Source organism: Penicillium verrucosum, assembly GCF_028828655.1.
Source record: "Penicillium verrucosum strain IBT 35672 chromosome Unknown utg000004l_segment0_segment0, whole genome shotgun sequence".
In the NCBI taxonomy this organism is placed as follows: Eukaryota; Fungi; Ascomycota; class Eurotiomycetes; order Eurotiales; family Aspergillaceae; genus Penicillium; species Penicillium verrucosum.
Window position 1 is genome coordinate 2,316,938 of NW_026643213.1, and position 10,778 is coordinate 2,327,715.

The 10,778-nt window shown below is 51.4% G+C and overlaps 4 protein-coding genes across 4 annotated transcripts; 2 read left to right on the forward strand and 2 right to left on the reverse strand.

The window, feature by feature from the left end:
• Positions 1 to 639: 639 nt before the first annotated feature.
• On the forward strand, positions 640 to 3,115 carry N7516_010273 (guanine nucleotide exchange factor SEC2; the record flags this gene model as incomplete). Its single annotated transcript, XM_057222992.1, has 3 exons — positions 640 to 647; positions 702 to 1,320; positions 1,376 to 3,115. The coding sequence occupies 3 exons, from the start codon at positions 640 to 642 to the stop codon at positions 3,113 to 3,115; spliced, it is 2,367 nt and encodes a 788-aa protein (XP_057070213.1).
• An 865-nt stretch (positions 3,116 to 3,980) lies between these two features.
• N7516_010274 (SURP domain-containing protein) lies at positions 3,981 to 5,528 on the reverse strand (the record flags this gene model as incomplete). Its single annotated transcript, XM_057222993.1, is given in 3 exon segments — positions 3,981 to 4,583; positions 4,606 to 5,442; positions 5,457 to 5,528. The coding sequence occupies 3 exon segments, from the start codon at positions 5,526 to 5,528 to the stop codon at positions 3,981 to 3,983; spliced, it is 1,512 nt and encodes a 503-aa protein (XP_057070214.1).
• Positions 5,529 to 6,340: 812 nt separating this feature from the next.
• Positions 6,341 to 9,395, forward strand: pmt1 (protein mannosyltransferase 1; the record flags this gene model as incomplete). Its single annotated transcript, XM_057222994.1, has 4 exons — positions 6,341 to 6,603; positions 6,678 to 7,251; positions 7,320 to 8,783; positions 8,937 to 9,395. 4 exons carry the CDS (start codon positions 6,341 to 6,343, stop codon positions 9,393 to 9,395), a joined length of 2,760 nt encoding a protein of 919 aa, XP_057070215.1.
• A 470-nt stretch (positions 9,396 to 9,865) lies between these two features.
• N7516_010276 (uncharacterized protein) lies at positions 9,866 to 10,691 on the reverse strand (the record flags this gene model as incomplete). The annotated part of the gene is made up of 4 exons (XM_057222995.1): positions 9,866 to 9,916; positions 10,051 to 10,252; positions 10,444 to 10,487; positions 10,551 to 10,691. The coding sequence occupies 4 exons, from the start codon at positions 10,689 to 10,691 to the stop codon at positions 9,866 to 9,868; spliced, it is 438 nt and encodes a 145-aa protein (XP_057070216.1).
• Positions 10,692 to 10,778: the final 87 nt, after the last annotated feature.

Consider the following 10,778-nt stretch of genomic DNA (forward strand, 5'->3'; position numbering starts at 1 on the left):
TCCAAACTATTCCCCCGAAGAGAAGTCTATCTGAAGCGCCCGGGGTGTCTCCGTCCCGTCTCCGGGTGGCGATGCTGAATTTGTCCCCCTCACATTGATCTTTCTTTCCCCTTCGAAAGAAAAAAAAACCCCCATATTCACCTGGGCACATCTCCTATTAAAAATCTTCAGCTTCTTACAAGTGCATAGTGCGCAGTCAATCCTTCAATAGTCCGTGTCTAATCCATTTCATATCCGAGGTGACTAAGCCTCGATTCATCCTCACGCTGCAACCCTGACTTCCTTGACATCCTCGACAGGCTGATATTTCCGGTCAGTCCTGTTTGTGGCGATTCAATCCTTCTCTTCACTTTCAGCGCATTCATTTCTGTTGTGTCTACGGCAATCCTGATTTTCATCATTTCCAAATCTGGATTTCACTATCTTTAAGCTTATTACGTACCCCGTGAACATACTCGACCGCGTACGCGCGACCTTTCTATTCTAACACTTACCTCTTTGGCTGTGAATGGCGTGGAGAGTAACTTGTCTACCGGAGCCTTTCTGGACGTGATCTTGGTCTTGATCTAGTGACGAGCGAACTCTCTCCTTGCCCTTACCTCCCCCTCTCTACCCCCAACGCCTTCTACGTCACTCATCATGGCCGAGTAAGTCATCCATCAAGATGTCCTTTTTTAGGACTTCAGTTATTGACATTTTAGGTGGGGCAGTTTAATTGCCTTTCAAACCACCCATCATAGCTTCTTCTCCCCATCCAATATGATCCCGCGCAACGCCCACAAGAGGTCACTCTCCTCCGAGCACCGGTCATTATCTCCCGACCGAACCGTCGTCAGAGCGAAGTCGACTACCAATCTCTCCGACATCGCTTCTTCTAATGGAACAAAGACCCCCGGATTCGATGAAAGCAGTTTCAGCACCTTGCAGGACCCGCGATTGATGGTCGGGTCGGAGGTCTCACATTCGACGTCATCGTCTCACCACCCCGATTTGAGTAACGAAGTAGCAGCATTGTCTGTGAAATTGATCCAGGCCATCAACAACCAAACAGACCTCGATGACAGCCTGGTTGCTACCCGTCAAGAGCTAGAGCTGGCCCAGGGCAAGATTCAAGCTCTAGAGTTCCAGAATGAGAAGTATCGGCGAGACTTGGATAACAAAGTCTATATCAAGAAGTTCGACTCTGATCGCGAAACCTCGAAATTACGGGATGCCCTAGCAGAAGAAACAACCCAGCGGCTCGCTGCTGAAAAGGGCAGGAAGAACATTGAGCAGGAAGTGGAAACCCTTACTGCGGCTCTGTTCGAAGAAGCCAATAAGGTCAATAATCTCCTTCAACATGTGCAATATAAATTCAATTCTAACATCACTTTAGATGGTAGCTGCAGCGAAAATTGAGCGGGAGGCAGTGGAGAAGAAGAATGAACAGTTACGTTCACAAGTCAAAGACACCGAGTTGCTCCTGGCATCGCACCAGGACCAGCTTGCCGAGCTCAAGTCCGTCATGCAAGCGATGAATCTTCACAAAGATGACGTCGAAAGCCGTGCCACTGCCACTCCATCGTCCCCGGATGAGCTCTCACAAGCGCAAGGCTCTAGTACCCAAGAGACTGACATTGAACCCGATCGTATATTGATTGAAAGCCCCGAGGAGTTCACTCCAGGCCCTTCCTCCAGCTTCCCGCAGTTCCTCCGCATGGTATGCCGGACAGATTTGCAAGGTTATGAGGATTTCCGCGATCTTCTGGTCCTCTCTCGGAGCTCCAAACCTCCCAGCCGTGCTGCTAGTGGGTCATATGGAGGCCTGAACGTGATGGGCCTGGCAGGCTTTGCTAGTGGAGGATCTCCATCGTCGACCTCATCACCCACCAAAGGGTTTACCCATTCCCCCAATGGGAGCATGTCTTCCACAACGGGATCGAATTTTTCCTTGAAGGAAACTCGCTTCTACAAGCGGGTGCTCATGGAGGATATTGAACCTACACTGAGACTAGATCTAGCGCCGGGGATCTCATGGTTGACCCGACGCACCGTTCTAAGTAGTATCTGCGACGGAAGTCTTGTCGTGGAGCCAATGCCCCCAGCAGCCAAGAAATTCGATTTCCCCTGCTCTGTCTGTGGTGAACGCAGACCCGGCACGCCTAACGAGAGAACCCATCGTTTCCGAACGTCAGATAGCGAGACCGCTCAAAGGTACTCACTTTGTATTCTCTGTTTAGAGAGAGTGCGCTCGTGTTGCGAGTTCACTGGTTACTTGCGTCTCATCCTTGATGGACATCTTCGGGCTGGCGACACCGAAGAAGAAAAGGAGATCTGGGATGAGACCATCCGCCTCAGAGAGAGGATGTTCTGGTCCCGTGTCGGAGGAGGCATCGTTCCATTGTGCAATCGCCCAAGCGAACCAGAGGCCGAGCTGGCCAGCACAGAATTTAATCCTGACACCCCTGAGGACGATGATGACCAGTATCTCTATCCTGTGGACGTTACTTACCTCGAGCCCAGGGTGGAGAAAGTATCCCTAGCGGCCGATCATCTCGCACCGGAAACACAATCCGCTACTGATCACATAACCCACCCTGATCTCCCTCGACCTCAAAGTTCTATCTATGATAGGGACGATGGCGCTTCCTTGAGTGGCTCGGAACCAAAGCGAGTTTCTATCGATTCGGTAGCAAGCGTTTATGAAGAGGCTAGCGCCGACGTGGATACCAATTCCACGGCACCTGTCCTCGACGAGTCCTCAATCGTTCATACTCCAAACATACACACAGTTATCGCTCAACCCAGTGGTGTCACGGAACCTATCCTCGACGAGCACTCAATCGCTCATAGTCCCAACACACACACAGACATCGCTGCATCCAGTGCCACGGAACCTATCCTCAACGAGCCCTCGATCATTCAGAGTCCAAACACACACACAGACATCGCTCAACCCAGTGCCACGGAACCTACCCCCAACGAGCCCTCAATCACTCATAATCCAAACACGCACACATATATCACTCAACCCAGTGCCACGGAACCTATCCTCGACGAACCCTCGATCATTCAGCGCCGAGAGACAGATACAGCCACAGACACCGCCAAACCCAATGGTTTGAGCAACTCTTGACCTCGGTTAATCACAAGCGATCAACACGAGTGAGACGACTACACGGTTTACCCAACATTTTATGATCCGCCTAATGTCTTCCCCCACCCTTTGGCATTACATTCTTGCTTCAGTCACTTAATTCTCTTCAACTTCCTCCTGGTCATTGATACAGACCTGCCTTTTGGAGATGCTACTTTTGCTTCTGCTTCTACCTCCACCTCTACCTTTAATCACCCATTAGGTTACCTCTTGATGATGTTCCTCATTGGTTCTGGCTTTTGGAGTATCCATTTCTTCGCTTTCAGCGGCATGGCCTCTTGTATTATTATCAACCTTTTCACTTTCGACCATGTATACATAATAATGTGTTTTGTTTTTCTCTTGTCCCTTCCTTTTCCGGCGGATATTTGGACCAGGTGTTGTATTATGGATTTTCACTGTTTCTGTTCTTTTCCCCTTTTTGTTCGTTCCCACTTTGGACTCGCGGCGATGCTGATACCGGGCCCCATTGGTGGTGGAATATCGTGATAAATGATAGATGAATTTGAATCAAATTGCATATACATACATATACCGTAGAAGATGTAAGTAACACGTTAGCCACCAATGTCCAAAAGGATCAGCACTACGTCGTATGCAATATAGACAGCATCAAATAGTAAATACGATGAAAAGAAGCATAGACCAGACAAGATGTTTCGTGAGGTTAAGAGTAAGAGGGCTATTGTACACAAACAGAAAAAAGAAGCTCATCATCCAGATTTCATCCCTCCCAAACTCCACAAATGGCAGAACAGATACGTTCGAGAAAGAAAAACCCCAGGAAACCTCAATTTTGGAACGAGAACATCCCGTCTGAACTTCATGTAGATGGTGGGGGATATCATTTCTTGGCAAGCTGATGAATATGTCTGAGCTGGTCTTCGATATTCGTGCTCTGAGGGTTGGGATTCTGCACGGCAGCGTTCGGGTGTTGAGGACCAGCCGAGCCTTCGAGACCCGTAGCCAGTCGCTTGCGGCGAGATTCTTCCTCCGGGTCCAGGGGAGAAGTATCGAAGAGATCGCTGCGCTGACTTGCAAGACGCTTGAGGTTGCCGGCCACGTCGACGGTGGAGAGGTTGGTAGTGGCACTGCGGGCCTCGGCCTTTGCACGCTGTTCTTTCCAACGCGGATCGAGCAGCTCGATCCGGATGTGCTCGTCCAGCTCGTTGGCGGGCACTTTCTGGCTGCAGTAAGGGCAGATCGCCATCTGGGCTTGTTGGCGGCGCGCCTGGGCGCGGGGCACGTAGTCTGATCGGATGCGCATTGGCTGTTCGCCTGGGCCGGCTTGGGCTGCTGCCTGAGCGGCGGCTGCCTGGTCGCGCGCTTGCATTCGCTCGCGGATGCGCTGGTCCTCTTCTGGATTTGTGTACTGGCCTGCTGCGGGGGGGGTGGGGGCCTGCTGGGTAGGGCGAGACTGTGGGTGCGGGTTCGGGTGCGGGTTGGACTGGGTAGGCGTTGTAGTAGACGGGTTCGTCGAGGCCGGTGGGCATCGCTTCCTCAATGCGTCGTGTGCTGAGGGAAAGTGTCGCTCTTTGCTCAAGAGAGGCGGACTGTAGGTCATTGGCGGAGGTTGGAGGTGGCAACTCCGCGAGGTCCTCGTGATCGGTGAACTCGACGGTTTCAACCGTGACGAAATCGTGCCAGTCGATCTGGGCGTACTCAGTGCGCTCCTGTTCACTTTGTTCCTCCTTCTCTTCCTTCTGTTTCCGTTGATATTTCACCCATTCTGCCCGCTGCATAGCACGCTCCATGACGTGGAATTTGTTCTTTGCATTTTCTTCCAATTCTGCGATTCTTTTCGTGGATGTAGTCGCCCCGTCGATTCCCTCGGCACGAAGCAGAATAGTGTATTGGTCGACCAATCGTGTGAAGAATTGATAGAGACTATGTTGTGGCCGTAAGAAGTCGAATTGGAAATTTCTGGCCTCGCGTTGCGACAGTGCAGTCATGAATGACTTCCCGCGCTTTGCGACAAATAGCGCCGTGTGTTTGACCACGTCCAAATCCTGTGCGTTGATAATAGGCATGCGCGCCGAGAAGTGGAACGAGGACGGTTCAGGTGGCCCCTTGGGCTTTTCTGGTACCGCGGCGACGACGGTCTCGCCAGCTCGCCCTCCTGGTCCTGCTACTCGGCCTGCTTTGTACTCGGCTGTGTACCATTGATAGTAGGGCTCATAGGCATCTCCAGGGGTTAGGAAGGAGAATTTGTAGTTATTCTTTTCCTTCTGGCGGATACGGTCTTCAAAGGTACCTTTATGGCGAACGACGTAGCTTGCTGTGGTCTCAATGGCTTTTCGGATATCCTTGGGGGGAGAACCATGCCCTCTGGAGGCTTTAGAGCCCCCTCAGATGCCTCTGGGTGAGGTGTGTTTCCATTTGACGACTCCATGGTGAATGGCGAGAATACGAAGGAATGGGGGTCTTGGGAGTAGAATCGCAGACGATCTAGGACGTGCTGACTAGCTTTCACCAGCCACACCCTGGGTCACTGCCACAGACAATGGCAGTATTATGGCGGTGTGTGCTGTGGCGGTGTATCCATGCGCGGCCTCTCCACTGAAATGCAGTCCAGACAGAATAGGGAATGTTTACTTACTTTCTTTTTTTTTTTAATAGATATAGCCAATTCATATCTAAAGCACTAATTCTATACCAATATATGTATAGTTTTCAAAAAAAAAAAAAAAACATATAGTATTCTGACTCTAAATTCCACTACCGTAAAGACCGTCACAATACGGGGGGCTAAAAACTAAGGGGCTCACATGTTGACCTCCACAGCCGCCGTTGATCTGGCCTCAAGGCGGAACTGCACGCTTTCGTCCATCTGCTGCCATCTGCGTTCAATTATATTCTATTCTGGTTTTTCAACGTCCTCTTTTTTTTTCTTACTCTCCCTTCAACAGCTTTTTTTCCTTTAATCTCTTATTTTTTTTTCCCTGTCATGGGGCCTTTTTCCTCATTGTTACACAATCATTAAATTGGTGTGGTGCCTGAAGCCATTGAACGGTTGACAACTCGAGATCGAAAGCAGCTTTCGACAGCGTCCACTCGTTCATTGAACTTTGAGAAGCCTCTCATTAACGATTAAACTATAACCAAACTACACACAAATCTCCTATCTTCTCTCCTCGACATTCCGGATCCCGCGCGCCATTCTCCTGAACCGCTGACGTCGTTTAACACCTGTATCGGGACAATATGGCCCAGAAATCGAAAGACACACTGGCCGTACGGCCGCAGAGCCGTGGTAGGCGCTCGCCTAGTCGGTCGCCTAAACCCAAGAGCCGCAAGCCTTTGCCGGTGCCCCAGAAGACGTACGCCTCGGATGGTGTGAAGAATAATGATATATTCAAACTCCCCGGTTCGGACTATAAGCTTGTTGTACTGGTGACTCTGATCGCCACGGCCGTTCGTCTATTCAGAATCTATCAGCCCACCAGCGTGGTCTTCGATGAAGTCCAGTACGTTCCCCACCAATATTGTGTTATACATCGAAATAAAAACGAACGGAGACTAATGATTTGCGCTCAAACAGCTTCGGTGGATTTGCTTCCAAATACATCAAGGGAAAATTCTTCATGGATGTGCACCCCCCGCTAGCTAAACTGCTGCTTACGCTGGCTGGCTGGCTGGCTGGTTTCGACGGAAACTTCGACTTCAAGGATATTGGAAAGGATTATTTGGAGCCTGGTGTGCCCTATGTGGCGATGCGCATGCTTCCAGCTATCCTGGGTGTTTTGACTGTCCCATTGATGTTCCTCACCCTCAAGGTTACCGGGTGCCGAACTTCGACTTCGCTCCTAGGTGCTGGTCTTGTTATCTTTGACAACGCTTTGGTCACTCAGTCTCGTCTTATTCTGCTCGACTCCCCATTGATTTTCTTTACCGCCCTGACAGCTTTGGCCTTCAGCTGCTTCACCAACCAACAAGAGCTGGGACCGGCTTATGCCTTCCGCGGCCCGTGGTGGTTCTGGCTGGTGTTTACCGGTCTTTCTCTGGGTGCAACCCTGAGTGTGAAGTGGGTTGGTCTCTTCACTATGGCTTGGGTTGGATCTCTCACGGTTCTCCAGTTGTGGGTACTGTTGGGTGATGCTAAAAATGTCACACCGGTATGTCTTTCCAGATTCACAGATTCAGATCAAGCCGTGTTTTTTTGCTAACATTTGGATTGTTATAGCGTCTGTGGCTCAAGCATTTCTTCTCTCGGGTCTTCTGTCTCATTTTCATTCCCCTAGGCTTCTACCTTGCCATGTTTGCCATTCACTTCACATGCTTGGTCAACCCCGGAGAAGGTGACGGCTTCATGTCATCAGAATTCCAGGCAACTTTGAACTCAAAGTCTATGCAAGATGTTCCCGCAGATGTCTCGTTTGGATCTCGAATCAGCCTCCGCCACCTGAACACGCAGGGCGGCTACCTGCACTCTCACCCTCATATGTACCCAACGGGCAGCAAGCAGCAGCAAATCACGCTTTACCCCCACAAGGATGAAAACAACGTGTTCCTTTTGGAGAACTCGACTCAGCCTCTAGGATCCTATGGAGAGGTCGAGGGCCCATTCGCCTGGGACAACTTAACTGCTCCTGGTTTCATCGAGGACGGTTCGACTATCAGACTTTACCATGGGATCACTCACCGGAGAATTCACTCGCACGACGAGCGCCCTCCAGTGACTGAGGCCGACTGGCAGTATGAGGTCTCCGCCTACGGATACGAAGGCTTCCCTGGTGATGCCAATGACTTATGGAGGGTTGAGATTGTTAAGTCCTTGTCCGAGACTCCGGAATCTAAGAAACGCCTGCGGACTATCCAGTCCAAGTTCAAGCTGGTGCACGTCATGACTGGCTGTGTCCTGTTTTCCCACAAGGTCAAGCTCCCGGAATGGGGATGGGAGCAGCAGGAAGTGACATGCGCAAAGGGTGGTACTCTCCCCAATAGCGTTTGGTATATTGAGTCCAACCAGCACCCCGCTATGGCCCCTGACGCCGAGCGAGTCAACTACCGGAACCCCGGCTTCCTGGGCAAGTTCTGGGAATTGCAGAAGGTCATGTGGACCACGAACGCAGGCTTGGTCGAGTCCCACGCCTGGGATTCTCGCCCGCCCTCCTGGCCTACCCTCCTTCGTGGCATCAACTTCTGGGGCAAAGACAACCGCCAAATTTACCTCCTCGGAAACCCGCTTATTTGGTGGTCAACCACTCTGGCCATTGGAATCTATTTCGTTTTCAAGGCTCTCTCCATTGTTAGGTGGCAGCGAAGCTGTGGTGACTACAAGCACGCTTCGTTCAAGCGCTTTGACTACGAGGTTGGCACCAGCGTTTTGGGCTGGTTCTTCCACTATTTCCCATTTTACCTCATGGCACGCCAGCTCTTCTTGCACCACTATCTCCCTGCCCTTTACTTCGCCATTATGGTCCTCTGCCAAGAATTTGACTTCCTCACAAACCGCATCAAGAGCCTGGGGCTAGCGTCGAAGCCTCTGATCGGCAAGGCTCTGATGACAATATTCCTGGGTCTTAGCATTGTTGTGTTCACCATCTACGCCCCACTTGTGTATGGCAACCCATGGACTAGGGATGCCTGCAACCAGGTGAAGCTGCTCGGGTCTTGGGATTTCGACTGCAACACCTTCCACACTGACGTAAGTGCTCCGAAATGGAGACCTCCCCGGCGAGGTCATTGAACGAATCAACGAGACCGCGACTAACATGGACTTTTAAATGCCACTAGTTGAGCCAGTACATCACTCAGTACGTGCCGAGTCTGCCACCTGTGGCTGCCCCTACAACCGCAGCTCAAGCACCACCCCCACCCCCCACCGCCGCCAGTTCAGGCCCAAGAGCCTGCACCTGGGCCTGCAGATGAAGCTGTTCAGGAATCAGACCCAGCGGCCGTCACCGCGCCCAAGATCCAAGGGTCTATGGCGCGTGTTGAGTACCGTGACCAGAACGGCAAAGTTCTTGACGAGGACCTGGTAGCCTCGCTCCGAGCAGAAGGTAAGGTGAAATTCGAGACGCGCTATGAGCCTGGTCAGCCTTTGCAGAATGCCCACGAGGTCCCCGTCGTCGATGGCCAGCTCGCACCCCCGCACCCAGATGTGCAAGGCCAGAATCCAGAGACTGGCAGTGCGGCCGAGGACTCCGTGCCCCCTGAGAGCCCCGCGTCTGTTGCTGATGGCAACGAGCGCTCTGTTGAGAAGTCAAGCTCCTTGGAGGCTAAGCCTGCCAGCGAGGGCAACGAAGCCACCAAGTAGTGATTGTGTGGAAGATAAAGGTGTAAGAGGAGAGCGAATTCTGCCATGTATAATGAGACTCCATAGAGTACTTGTCTATTTCTCTATTCCATATTAGCTTTTTTTTAGTGTTGCCATAATTGACACTGATATCCGCGGATTTTGTGCTATATTCATAACATCATAGGTAGCTAGCTAGTTGCCACTTTTAGCGTTTGGACATCTGGTTTGTCAGGCATAGTTCTAGATTGCCTAATTCAAATCTTGTAACCAAGCCAGCAGGACACGGATATAACGCAAGAAAGAGAGCTATTCCCAATTGACTCTTTATCTGAATACGGATACTATGCACAAAACTCTTGCTATCCCAATGGCAAGTTCACGTAGCACCCTCCTCTCCCCGGTCTTAGTGTACAGCAGCCGGCCGCAAGAAACGGCAGTTCGCTTCATTTGACTTCTCAAGGCACTTCTTATGGCTAATCAATAGCCGTTCAGTAGTCCCACTCCTCCTTGCCGTACTTGTTGAACTTCTCGTGGAGGTCCTGTTAGAAAAGAAGCTAATGTCAGCATTTCCTACCAAAATAGCCGAGGCAATCACACATGACACTCCGAAAAAGGTCTGGAGTGCTCCCTCGTATGGCATAAAATATAAAAAAAAGGTCTAGCGCATCCATACCTCGGGAAGGGTGACATTGGGAACAATGACGGTGTTCATGGCGCTGGGAGCAGCACGGAGGGGCTGGCTCTTGTCACCGTGGGGGTGGTACTGGTACTTGTAGACCTTGCCATCCTCTGACTGGCCGTGCCAGGGCATGGCGCTCTCGCCAATGCGAACGTTGCTCTCAGAGTTCACGGAGGTGGGCTTGCGGCCGAAGTACCTATATTATGGCGAACACCGAACTGATTAGCGATCGTCGTGCTTGCTTTTCATTGTATGTGCATGCGCCATTGAGAGTGGTAGGTAGATTGTAGGTAAAATCCCAGGAGTGCTGATACGTCACAGTGGCGCAAATGGGGCGAGGCATTGGGCATTGAGGCGTTGTAGGGCAATTTCGGGAGGGATGCTCACCATCCGGCAATCAGGAAAGCACCAGACATGACACCGAGAAGGACCTAGAAGTACAGCAGTTAGAATGAAAGCTCGAGCGTGGTTCAATTGCTTCGTGGGATCCGTACGTAGAGCTCGGGATCACGCTTGCCGGCCTTGTCGAGGCTGGCCTCCTCGACCTTGGAGGAGCTGAAGCGGCGCGGGGGAGCGCGGAGGAGGGACTGGCGGGTCAGAGCCCGGCGGGTAGCCAGAGCAGCGATTGAGGACATGGTTGCAGCAATTCGAGCGTGCGTTGGAAAGAGAATTCGTGGGCAGAGAACTGGAGACGGGGTAGTGGGAGAGAATCATGAATGTCG